General features: G+C 31.0%; 1 protein-coding gene across 1 annotated transcript; it reads right to left on the minus strand.

Annotated features, from left to right (window-relative positions):
• Window positions 1-10881: 10881 nt before the first annotated feature.
• Window positions 10882-11241, minus strand: LOC101491111 (non-specific lipid-transfer protein A-like). Its single transcript, XM_004513656.2, has one exon. The coding sequence runs from the start codon at window positions 11239-11241 to the stop codon at window positions 10882-10884; it is 360 nt and encodes a 119-aa protein (XP_004513713.2).
• Between the last annotated feature and the right edge of the window lie 2859 nt (window positions 11242-14100).

Here is a 14100-nt window from a genome sequence, read left to right on the forward strand (position 1 = left end):
TTTTACGTGTATATACGCACACCCAATTAATATATCATTCTTTTATGCTTTTGACTATTATTAAATGTGTACTTAATTATATTTATTTAATTCTAAATATATTTTATTTTAATTATTTACTTTATAAATAATTATCTTGAGATAGTGGTAATATTGTGTTTTATTTTCTCTATTTTTATATACTTATTTTGATATTGTGATTATATATATATTTAGTAAGATTTAGTATTTAATATAAAGTGTTGATTTTATACTTATTTATTTTATAATTTTTAATATTCTCTTATGATAGTATTTTAATGTGAGTATTAGAGAAAAAAAAGTATCATTAGGGTGATTATTTTGAATATGAAGGTTTTGATTATTAATATATTTTAAACGATTTATTACTTTATTTTTTAAAATTTTAGTTTGGAAATATTAGCAATATTTAGTAATTAAATTATGTTAAAAAAAGTTAAAACATTAGTTTTATTAATTATTGGATTTATTTAAAAATAAATAAAGGGACCAATGAGTTTTAACCAAGTGTGAACCCTAATTGTTAATAAAATAAAACAACAACAAAAAAAGGGAATTGGACGGGCAACTTTGAAACCAAAGTGGAAACACAAGAACAACCTATCGTTTGGCACTGGTGATCGATAACTGTCCAGGAAACTTTCTCCATTTTCGCCCAAATCTGAGTATGTTATTTCATTCATTTAACTAGTTCATTAAACATAATTTTCCAGAATTTTAACAACCCCAATTTCTCTCTAAAATACCCGACTTCTTCGTTTGTAGAATTCATTATTTTGCACCGTTCTCCTTCACCGTAAGTCCGATTTGAGTGAAACCAACGTCAAAAAGACCGTGTGAAAAGCGACAATATTATCCACTGGTTGGTTTTCTGATTTATGGTAATTTTCCTTGACCTAATTTCGAATTTACTTTTTAGAGTATCTTCTCATATTTTATTTTTAACGTTTACCCATAAACTGTCGAGTTAAAATGATTAATGGACAAATAGTCAATGAACAAAGGCTATTTGCTCGTGGAATCTTTTTCGTGTGTGAAAGCGTCGAAATAAGGTAAGGGGTGAGATGGGTGTAGTCGAATACACTTGGCCACTGACTTAGCTTGTAGTCGACTACAGATGCGTGTAGTCGAATACACTTGGCCACTGACTTAGCTTGTAGTCGACTACAGATGCGTGTAGTCGAATACACCTTTTAAAGTTTTGCTTCTGACTTAAGTTGTATTCGAATACAACATGGTGTATTCGAATACACTTATGCAAATTGTCAAAAATATGATTTTAAATGATTTGTTAATGTTGTTTTTGATTTTCGAAAACATGTTAAATGCATATGTAAATATGAATTGTTCTCAAGTATTTGAACTATTGATTTGTATCATATACCTTTATATTTACTCATTTATTATTTGGATTTGGAAGCTTATTCAAGATGGTTTGATCTTCTTTTTGATCTTGCTGCATTGTCCATAGTTGGTGGTCTTGTCATCATCAAAAACATGTAGTTTACATTCATAGTTGGTGGTCTTGTCATCATCAAAAACATGTAGTTTACATTCTCCCCCTTTTTGATTATGACAAAATGTTGTTGTGAAGAGAGTGTGATGTTGAAATCTTTGCTCCCCCGTAATAGGTGCATACTCCCCCGTTGTATGTGATGATTTGAAAATTGTTTTTGAGTGCCTACAAGGTTGGAAATGCAACAACAACACCAAATTTTCTCCCCCTTTTGACATGATCAAAAAGAAGAAGAATAGAAAGAGACATACACGGTGCGAGTAAAATCATACACAAAAGGCATATAAGGGAACAAGAATAGCAGTAATGGAAATTAAGTTAGAAGATCATAAAAATGAATACATAATAAGTCCTAAAACGAGTAATACAAAACATACCAGAATTAAAACGACAAAGGAGTTCATAAAGCAAATATTACAATAACACAGAATACAAAAAGTGAACTTAGTACAAAATTTAAAGACTTAATCAAATTCTGTCGGAATGTGGAAATGATCAAGTTTGTCGGATAATTGACTAATGTCTTGAGATAGTGCGTCATGATTGCGAGCAATAGTAGTTTCAATGGTGGTGAAGCGAGTGTCGATAGAGGTGGTCAACTTGTCGAATTGAGTTTGGAAGAAAGTTTGGAAAGAATCAAGGCGAGTCATGATCATTTGATTGGAGATATAATCATCATCAGATGCAGTTTCCTCGCCATCTTCATCTCCTTGAGCAGCAGTGTTGGATGGTCCAGCAGTGTCCGCCGGTGCATCTTCAGAAGGTGGACCATGATCACCTTTATGCACAAAGGCTTCAAGCTCATCATTCCATATGATCCTCATGCTAGGCAAGACACCTAAATCCAACAGATTTTCTTTGGTGGGAGTAAACATAACCTCATCAGCAAAGTCCACACCAAAGTGTTCCAAAATTCGTGAAACTTCCTTTGCATATGGTAAGCCAATTGCTTCGCGAGATCCAAGCATGATAGATTTCACAAAAAATGCCCAATTAAGTTGACGACCTTCAAACATGAAATTCATAATTTGCAGTTCAAACTCCGAAATTTGGGAGTAATTTCCAGCCTTCGGAACCAAAATGTAGCTAAGGAAATAGTGTAGAAGCCGATAATCAACAGTAAGATTTCCCACACCATACCGTTGCTGGGCATATTTGGAACCTGCCTGAGCTCTCTTTTGTTCCATGGTGCGGCGATCAAACCGACAGAGAGAGACATACGCATCATACTTAGAAATATCACCCCATTCACATAAATTGTTTGGACAAAATTGTTCACCATTAAAAGGAATATTCAGAATTTCGCCAATGGTTTTGGTATTTAAACGAATAACTTTACCCTTAACGCGCGAGACTAGCAGTTTGCCCTCTTGTATGAGATTACAATAAAAAACCCTAACCAAATCTGGATAAACTGGACCATTGTAGCCTATAAACTCTTCAACATGTTGTGCTTTAAGCAACGCAGGAAATTTAAAATCAGAAAAAGAGTCCAAAGTACCGTATTTGGGGATAATAAGGCGCTTGTCCGAGTAGAAGGTGCGAAAACGATCAATTTCCTCCGGTGTGTGTAGAAGCCGGGATAGATCCGTGATGTTGGGAGTCTTGGTTCGTTTTCGTGAGGGACCTACTGCGGCATGTTTGGTGCGTGGTCCTCGTTTGCGAGCATCCATGGTGAGAAAGGGTATTTTTGGTGAAAGTGGGTTTTAGAGAAAATGTGAGAGTTGTGAGAGATTTGAAGAGGGATGACAAGAAGGAAGTAAAGAGTAATGGATTTTGTTAGGTTGAGTGAATGGGTAAGTAAGTGGAAGGAGGATGGATGAGTTTGAGAGAGATGAGAGAAGGAACTGAGGCTGTATTCGAATACCAACTGAAATAACCCTAACTTATGTGTAGCAGCTTTTATATCTGGGCAAAAACGCGAAGGTGTATTCGACTACACCTTCTTGTATTCGAATACACATTTTTCTGGGAACGTGTATTCGACTACACATCCTTTGTATTCGAATACAGGAAATCTGGGAAAGTTTGTATTCGAATACAGACATTTGTATTCGACTACATAAGCACCGTTTTGCTTAAAAACTCAGTTTTTTTATGAAAATTGCATCATGTAATACACAAATTCATATATCAAAAGGAAATAATCAATAAGACATAAGAGATATGGCAAACTATGTATATCATGCAATGGTTAAAGATCAAATTCACTCAAAATACCAAGTTCTCTTCGGATTTTATAAAATGAGTCTTTAGGTAACGGTTTTGTAAAAATATCGGCCAATTGATTGTGTGTATCAACAAATGTTACCTCAACATTACCTTTAAGTACATGATCCCGTAGAAAATGATGTCGGATATCGATGTGTTTAGTTCTGGAGTGCATGATTGGATTCTTTGAGATGTTTATTGCGCTTGTGTTATCACATCTTAAGGGAATGCATCCGAGATCAACTCCATAGTCATGTAATTGCTGTTTGAGCCAGAGAATCTGGGCACAACAGCTTCCTGCTGCAATATATTCAGCTTCAGCAGTACTAAGTGCAACACAAGCTTGCTTTTTACAAGACCATGAAACAAGGGCATTTCCTAAGACATGACATGTGCCACTGGTGCTTTTACGGTCTGTTTTGCATCCCGCATAATCCGAATCAGAGTATCCTACTAGGCTACATATGCTACCCTTAGGATACCATAGGCCTACATTTGTTGTTCCTTTCAGATACTTCATAATTCTTTTAACAGCTACTAGATGTGATTCTTTCGGATCTGCCTGAAATCTTGCACACAAACAAACACTAAACATGATATCTGGCCGGCTGGCCGTTAGATATAATAATGATCCAATCATACCTCGATATTTGGATATGTCGATGGAAATTCCTGATGCATCTTTATCAACATATGTTCCGGAGCCCATTGGAGTTGTACTTTCTTTGCAATTCTCCATTTCAAATTTCTTTAGTAATTCTTTACAATATTTGGCTTGATTGATGAAGATGCCGTGCTCAAGTTGCTTGATATGAAGTCCAAGAAAATAGTTTAATTTTCCCATCATGGACATTTCGAATTCTCCTTGCATTATTGAAGAGAATTCTTCACATATGTCCTTGTTGGTTGATCCAAATATTATATCATCAACATAAATTTGAACCAATAATGTGTGACCATTTTCTCTTTTGACAAATAACGTTTTATCAACTTCTCCTTTGTCAAATCCTCGTTCACATAAAAAGGTGCTTAATCTGTCATACCAAGCTCTTGGAGCTTGTTTTAGACCATAAAGAGCCTTTTTCAATTTGTAAACGTGTGAGGGATTTTTGGAATCTTCAAATCCAGGGGGCTGCTTGACATAAACTTCTTCATTTATGTACCCATTGAGAAATGCACTTTTCACGTCCATTTGATATAACTCAAAATTCATGGAGCAAGCATATGCTAATAGTAGACGTATGGCTTCTAGTCTTGCTACCGGAGCAAATGTTTCGTCAAAGTCTATCCCTTCCTCTTGATTGTATCCTTGAGCAACCAATCTAGCTTTGTTGCGAACAACTATGCCATTCTCATCTAGTTTATTTTTGAACACCCATTTTGTACCAATGATGTGTTTATTTCCAGGATTAGGAACAAGTTCCCAAACTTGGCTTCTTTCGAATTGATTGAGTTCTTCTTGCATGGCAAGTATCCATTGATCATCTTTAAGTGCTTCACCAATTTTGGAGGGTTCGATTTGAGAAACAAACGCCATGTTTAAGCAAGCATCTTGCAATTTTAACCTTGTTGTGACTCCTTTATTTATATCACCTATGATGTTGTCAATAGGGTGATATCTATGGGTTCTCCATTCTTTAGGAAGATCATCACTTTGCCTTTCAATATTGACTCCACTTTCTTGTTGAAGTTCTTTGCTTGGATCATTACTTTCAAAAACATCATCATCATCACAAGAAATAATATTTTCTTCTTTTATGGGGTTAGTTTCATCAAAGGTTACATGCATTGATTCTTCAACTAATAAGGTTCTTTTATTAAAGACTCTAAATGCTTTACTAGATAAAGAGTAACCGAGAAATATACCTTCATCAGCTTTTTCATCAAATTTTCCAAGGTTGTCTTTACCATTATTTAACACAAAACATTTACATCCAAAAATGTGAAAGTGAGAGATATTGGGTTTTCTACCTTTGTAAAGTTCATATGGAGTTTTCTTAAGAATTGGCCTAATAATTACCCGGTTGGAAACATAGCATGCTGTGTTTACAGCATCTGCCCAAAAGTATTTTGGTAGATTTGAGTCGCTTAGCATAGTTCTAGCAAGCTCTATTAAGGATCTATTCTTTCTCTCAACGACCCCATTTTGTTGTGGTGTTCTTGGTGCAGAAAAATTGTGAAAAATACCATTTTCTTCACAAAATTCTTCAAATGAAGTATTTTGAAATTCCCTTCCATGATCACTTCTAATTGATACAATTTTGGCAGATTGTTCATTTTGGACTAGCTTGGCATAGTTTTTAAATGCCTTAAAAGCTTCATTTTTATTTGCCAAAAATAAGGTCCAAGTGAACCTTGAGTAATCATCAACAATAACTAGTCCATATGAGTTTCCACCAAGACTTTTGGTTCTTGATGGACCAAACAAATCCATATGTATCAATTGTAGCGGTCTAGAAGTTGAAATAACATTTTTAGGTTTGAAAGAACTTTTTGTTTGTTTGCCCTTTTGACAAGCGTCACATAATTTATCCTTTATAAATTTTATTTTTGGTAAGCCTACAACAAGATCATGCTTGACCAATTTGTTTAAATGATCCATGTGAATATGAGCAAATCTCTTATGCCATAGCCAAGCATCATTATTGTCGCTTACCAAAAGACATTTCATTTTCAAGGATAAATCTTCAAAATTAAGTATGAAAATGTTTTTGAAACGCTTACCAACAAACTGAGTTTCATTTGTAGCTTCATTTTGGATGACGCACTCATCTTTATTAAAAACTATCTTGTATCCTTTGTCACAAAGCTGGCTGATGCTTATGAGATTATGTTTTAGACCTTCAACATATAAGACATCTTCAATTGAGGGAGATGGTGCTGTACCAACTTTTCCAATGCCTAAAATTTTTCCTTTGTTGTTGTCTCCATATACTACATGTCCCTTTGACTCAAGTGTTAAAGCTGAAAATTTTGTTATATCACCCGTCATGTGTTTAGAGCAGCCACTATCCAAGTACCACATGTTTGAAGTCTTTTGTTTGCTTACCTACAAAATTGAAATCAAACTTTATTAGGTACCCAATGTGCTTTGGGTCCTTGATGGTTAGTACCTTTCTTTACCCATATGAAATGACCTTTTGGAACACTAATATTTCTAATATGACATGTATTAGGTGTATGACCATGAAGACCACAATAAGAGCAAGTAGGATTAAATCTACTGTTAGTAACATATGTATGAGATTTATTTTGAATAATTTTCTTATTATAAAGATCATCCTTTTTCATAACTATAATCTTATCTTGATTAGATTGACTACCTGCTTTAACAAAAATAGTTTTGTTCAAATTTGGTTTATCAAATTTTGAGTATCCAAGACCACTTTTATCATTTGAGTATCTTTGCATGTTTAGAACATTTTCCAATCCTAATTGTCCCTTTTCGTATCGTTCAATTACTCTATTTAATTGAACAATTTCGAAAGAGAGGGATTCACATTTATTGCATGCAGAATTCTGTTTTAGTTTTTCAGAATTTTTCTCCATAATATCAACTTTTTCTTGTAAACTTGAGATTTGTTTCTTTTGTGTTGATACTAGTTTACATAGATTTTTACATTCAATGAGTAATTCTTTTATTGCGTTTTGAGCATCATTGTATTCTATAATTAATTCAGTATTAGTCTTATTATAAAGAGGAGAGTCTATATTACTAACCTCTTCATCATCTGATTGATGCGAGGCCATTAATGCAACATTGGCGCATTCTTCACTTTCTGTTTCTGAAGATGAACTTACTTCATTGTCTTCCCAAGCTATGTATGCTTTCTTGAAGTCTTTCTTTCTGTTGAAATTCTTCTTAGCAATATTTGGGCAGTCTGCTTTAATATGTCCTTGTTTTCCACATTCGAAGCAAGTGAAATTTTGATTTGATGTAGAATTATCTTTCTTCTTGAAGCTTTTCTTTTTGAATGTTCTGTCGTTTTTAAGAAATTTACCAAATTTCTTAACAAGAAGGATAATATTTTCATCTTCATCTGAATCATTCTCTTTGCTTTGTTCTCTTGATTCAGTCTTTAACGCAATATTTTTGTTCTTCTTTTCTTGACTTTCATTTTGTTCTAGCCTTCCGAGTTCGATTTCATGCTCTTGAAGTTTTCCAAATAGTGCAGAAAGAGACATCTTGGATAGGCTTTTCTTTTCTGATATTGCTGTAACTTTTGGTTGCCATGCCCTTGTCAATGACCTTAGTACTTTTAGATTTAGTTCATCATTTGTGAAGATTTTTCCAAGTGCTGTCAAATGATTGGTTAAATGGGAGAACCTTTTCTGTAAATCTAAAATAGATTCTCCGGGCTGCATGCGAAATAACTCATATTCTTGTGATAGTGTGTTGAGTTTGGATCTTTTTACTTCAATGGTGCCTTCGTGAGTTACTTCCAACGTATCCCATATTTCTTTTGCTGTTTTACAGTGAGATATGCGGAAAAACTCATCCATTCCTAGTGCAGATTGTAATATGTTCTTAGCCTTTTTATCGAAAAGCACTTTTCTCTTATCCTCATCCGTCCAAGAATTTTTTATTTTTATTTCTTCTTTGTTATTGATGACAGTTTTTGGAATATGAGGACCATTTTCAACGGCATCCCATATGTCATCTCCTTGTGCTTCGAGATATGCTTGCATACGGATTTTCCAAAAATCGTAGTGCTCTCCAACAAAACATGGTGGCTTGGTACTGCTACCACCATCTCTAAAGACAGGTTGTGCGGAAGCCATGAGTAATTGATCGAGGAATAAGTTACCTTAACCTGCTCTGATGCCAATTGTTAGTATAGAAGTACGCCTAAGAGGGGGGGGTGAATTAGGTGTTAGTAAATTTTCTTGTTTTTAGTGATATGGTAATCAGATTTTCTGAGTTTAAGAACAAGGCTTAATAACAAGTGCAGTAAGTAAATGAACACGATAAGATTTATCCTGGTTCCCCTTATAACCAAGGGTACGTCCAGTCCTCTTGCACACCACAAGAGATTAATCAACTACTTGTCAGAAAATGTACAATTCCCACCCTGGGATTCTTGCTACAAAACTTCTAACAATTCTTTCTAAGATAGCACACCACTATCTTACTTGTACAAATGATACAATAAGGTTTGAATAAATCTAAGATGTGGTATATTGATAAACAACTCAATAGTAATTCAAGTACTTGAGAACTTTTTAGAATGATATGAAAATCTAATGCAAGTACTTAGAAAAATCAGAATTTTGTTCAAAGTTGTTTTATGAATTAATTCAAGGATGGTTAATTTTTGATCTGAAGTTATGGGGTATTTATACTCCATAAAACATCCTTTCAGATTCGTGGCCATTGATCCAAGAGGTTTGATGAAAAATTACAATGTTCTAGAGGCATTCCAGATCTGAAAAATTGTAATGTTTCCAGGTGTATTCGAATACAGTATATGTGTATTCGAATACACGTCTTTGTAACGTTCAAAAAATTCAAATTTTACATCTTGTATTCGAATACACATCAGTGTAGTCGAATACAGATTAGTGTATTTTAGCCTCTGACTTAACTTGTATTCGACTACATATGGGTGTAGTCGAATACACTTGGCCACTGACTTAGCTTGTAGTCGACTACAGATGGGTGTAGTCGAATACACTTGGCCACTGACTTAGCTTGTAGTCGACTACAGATGGGTGTAGTCGAATACACTTGGCCACTGACTTAGCTTGTAGTCGACTACAGATGGGTGTAGTCGAATACACTTGGCCACTGACTTAGCTTGTAGTCGACTACAGATGGGTGTAGTCGAATACACTTGGCCACTGACTTAGCTTGTAGTCGACTACAGATGCGTGTAGTCGAATACACCATTTAAAGTTTTGCTTCTGACTTAAGTTGTATTCGAATACAACATGGTGTATTCGAATACACTTATGCAAATTGTCAAAAATATGATTTTAAATGATTTGTTAATGTTGTTTTTGATTTTCGAAAACATGTTAAATGCATATGTAAATATGAATTGTTCTCAAGTATTTGAACTATTGATTTGTATCATATACCTTTATATTTACTCATTTATTATTTGGATTTGGAAGTTTATTCAAGATGGTTTGATCTTCTTTTTGATCTTGATGCATTGTCCATAGTTGGTGGTCTTGTCATCATCAAAAACATGTAGTTTACAACTATAATCTCTAAGATAAATGTTTAAATATGGACTATTTTGATTACTATTTTACAATTTTAAAAATATTTGTAAATTTGTAAAATTCAGGAATTAATTTAACCAACGCTTACAATATGAAGAAAAAATTTGTATATTCAATAATTTTTATTAGACAATCCAAACGTGACACATGAGACCAAAAAAATGATTTGTGAAGAAACAAAACAATATAAAATCAATAATAAAAATTGGATTTGATAAATTTTAATACCAATTAATATTTCTTTTCAAAACTATTTTTTACATATTGTATGCTTCTAACAAGTAAGTTCATTGATTAATTTATTTGACTAGCCGGGAAAACTATGAAATTGAAATAATCATGATGAAATTTTATATATATTTTTGTCGAGTTGAAAGCATTCATTTTTTTAAAAAAAAGGAAGAAAATGATGTTCAGGTAGAAAACATGTTTTATGTGTTCGTTGGTTTGGTTGAGTAAAACTTTTCCATATTTTATAAATTAAAATTATATTTTATTTAGTAATTTCTTTGTATAATAGAATTAAAAAAAAATAATATTTCACTTCAGAAATTTAAAAACAGAAAATAGATAACAAATAGATATGATTCAAATTTTCGTAAATACACTACTAAAAACTATCCAACTTTAAAGAGTTGGTACAATTTTTCACTTTGCTTATTGCTATAAAATTTTTGTTGTTGTACTTCTAGCTTACTTCATGATATGCTTGACCCATATTGTAGAATTATGGAATCATGTGGATAAATAAAAATAATAATAAGATGGTTTTGTGATAAAAAAAAAAAAAGTCATCATTTTAAGTCTTTCTATATAAAAAAATTATTATTAAATATTAACAATTGTTTTCAAAAACATGTATACGATTTTGTGTGATTTAGAAAGAAAAGAGAAAGGCAAACTTACGTGTTGCAGTCAATGCTAGGATCAAATGAAAAAGAAAGACTAATGTTACAAAGTTGTGGGAGTTGTTTTGTTTTGTCAGAGTTAACACCAAATTTTATTGCTGCCCCTTTGAGACATTCACAAACATCACATCGAACCGGAGTGGTGTCCGCCTTTTGATTTAAATTTTGTGCTCCTTCACAACAGGAAGTAGTTGGTGTTGGTTGGCCTAATCCGGTCAAAAAAGGTAGACATGGCTCCAATGAAACAATAGCCTTAGAGCAACTGATGTCATCAATTTGGCGTGCATCCAATGTTGTCACTTGCAAGCCTAAAACCATTACAAGCATTAAAAAAGCAATAATCTTCTTCCCCATCATCTTAATTTAATTATTTGTATACAATATACACTTTAGGTTTTTATAAAGTTTGAAGATGATCAATCACCACAAACATCCCTTAATTTATAGGCAAGATATGTTACCATTTTAAGGTAACACATAAGTGTCCATTTCATTTTTATTTATTACAAAATTAAATCTCGTTAGAGTCTTCATTTTTCATTTTCTTTTGAATATTAATTATTATCTTAAATATGCATGAATTATAACTGTTAATGACTAAGGCAATAATTTCTATGAATCAATACTCTTTAGAACTGGTTATTTTTATGGTAAAAATTATTAAAAATAAAAAGTTTATCTTAAATGAAATAACACTTATTAGAACTTATTTAACATCATCTAAATACGAAAGTAAATAAAAAAAAGTGCACTAAATATAATAATAATAGTAATAATAATAATAATAATATTAAAATAATAGTAATAATTGAATACATAGGATAAATTTACTAAAAACAAAAATATGTACCAAATAAAGTTATAAAATTAATTTACCAAAGAAATCAAATAATTAAATTATGTTATTCAACCTATCAGTTCGACACTACATAAAATTGCATTAATTTTCTCAGACAATCGTTCAAAGAGTTTTACTATTATCATAAATAGAACAAAAACCCTTTATGCTACACAAAGATAAATATTGATGATGGTTGTTTTGGTGACCTGTGACACTTGTTGGGTCTGATAACTAGGAATCATGAAGAGACAATTTGCGCTCCTCCCCAACTCTGGCTGAAATGGTGCATCCAATGGATAAAGGAACATGATTTGCATAATGTAGTGATTGAAATGGATGCCTTAAATGTTGTTAAATGTGTTATTGGCAAATTAAAGTTAGCTCCATAGATGTTATCTTAGTTATGGGTGAGAATATGTTAGATCGTCCGTCAGGGCCTATGCTCTGGCTTATTTATGCTCTAATCTGACTTGTTTAATAAAAAGGTTAGATTCAATCTTTTTTAAAGTCTATTAATTTAAATAGATCAGACTCAGACATACAAATAAAATCTATTAATCGTGATAGGTCAACCTATATATATATATATATATATATATATATATATATTATTTATTAACATTGTTATTTTTTATTATTTTTAATGAATATTAGTATTTGTTATTTTCAATTTGCTAATTATGAGTTCATTTTGTTTATTTATTTTTTTGGAAGGTTGTTTCATACTTGCTACTTATAATTGTGTTAGATTTGGTTATATATAAAAGTCTAGTTTAGTCTATTTAAAAATAATATAAAATATATTATTTAAATGTATTAATGTGAAATATACTTTTAAATAGACTTTCAAGACATGTCAATTTTTTTAAGAAAATTAGGCTAGGCTGAAAAAAAAATCTATGATACGCCGTAAGTCAAACTAGACTGAAAAAATTAATGACTCAATTCTTTCAAAGTCTGATCTGACCTATTTTCACCCATAATTATAGTTGTTTATTTAATTAGATATGTTCTTTAGTTTTTGAATGATAGTATTGTTGCTGTCAAAAGAGTTCAAAATATGGCTGGCATCCATGGCTTTGAATTGTCTCATTTCTATGACGCACCCTAATGTATTTTGTTTCTAATGAAGTAGATATATAAACTACATTTTTACTCTATAATATATTTTTGTATGAAGAGCACATAGTAGAGAAAAAATTAGTGAACAAATTATTTAATATTTTGTTACAATCGGTCTTTAAATGCCGTTTTCTAATAGGAAATCCTAATAAATAAAACATAAACAAGATAAGGAATAACCTACTTAAATTTTTATTTTTATAGTTCACATATTTACTATATTTTATTATTATAAATTTGTTATCATATTTAGATAAATTTTATTAATTGATTAATTAAATTACTCTTATAGATTATAAATAATTATATTATGCTTTTTTATGGTAAATTGTGGTTGTATGTTAATTATACATAAATTTATTTTGGCATGTATTAATGATCTTATTTTTTACTTCTTCATTTAAATCTTTTTAAATATAATTCTTTATACACTTTTATGTAAAATTCACTTTTTTATAAAATTTTTGAAGAAATTTTCAATGTGGGCCATTTTATTATAGTTTAAGAAAGAGTTTAATTTGTATATATTGGTGTAAAATATTTTACACAATTAACAATCATGATCAATCATCTGAGTGACCTTATAAATAGTTATGAAAAAAGTCAAAAGTTATATAATAATAATGATTAATTGATCATGTAAAAACTTTTTACTCTGATAGTATGTATAAATTAAAATTTTCATGAAATATTCAATTTGTTTATTTAAAAAAAATAAAATTAAAATAATATAAATAAATATGATATTTATTGAGTAAATTAAAAATGAATGATTTATTTATTTATTATGTAGACAAATCTAAATTTTGTCATTTGAGGCTTGTAACACCCTAAATTTTATAAGAAACTATTTTATTATTTAAGTACGATTTTAAATAATTAATTTAATGTTAAAATTATTTTAGAATATATGATGATAAATTTTCTGACTAATTTTCGTTATATAGGTCATTTCTATGATGTGCTAGTTTTATAAATACTAGATTACATGAGCGATATAAATAATAAATATTATATTTTATTATTTGATACATTTTTTTAAAAATAATAGTATTTTAGTGTTATATATATTTTAAAGAAAAAGATTTTCTGTGATTTTACATGTATATACGTGTACTCAATTAATGTAATACTTTTATGTGCGCTTGACTGATGTTTAAATATGCACGTAGTTATATTTCAATTATTTATAACTATTTTCTATTTTTAGTTAATTTTTTTATAAATAATTATCTTGAGATAGAATTGAT

The sequence above is a fragment of the Cicer arietinum genome, chromosome 5, assembly GCF_000331145.2.
Source record: "Cicer arietinum cultivar CDC Frontier isolate Library 1 chromosome 5, Cicar.CDCFrontier_v2.0, whole genome shotgun sequence".
Lineage (NCBI taxonomy): Eukaryota > Viridiplantae > Streptophyta > Magnoliopsida > Fabales > Fabaceae > Cicer > Cicer arietinum.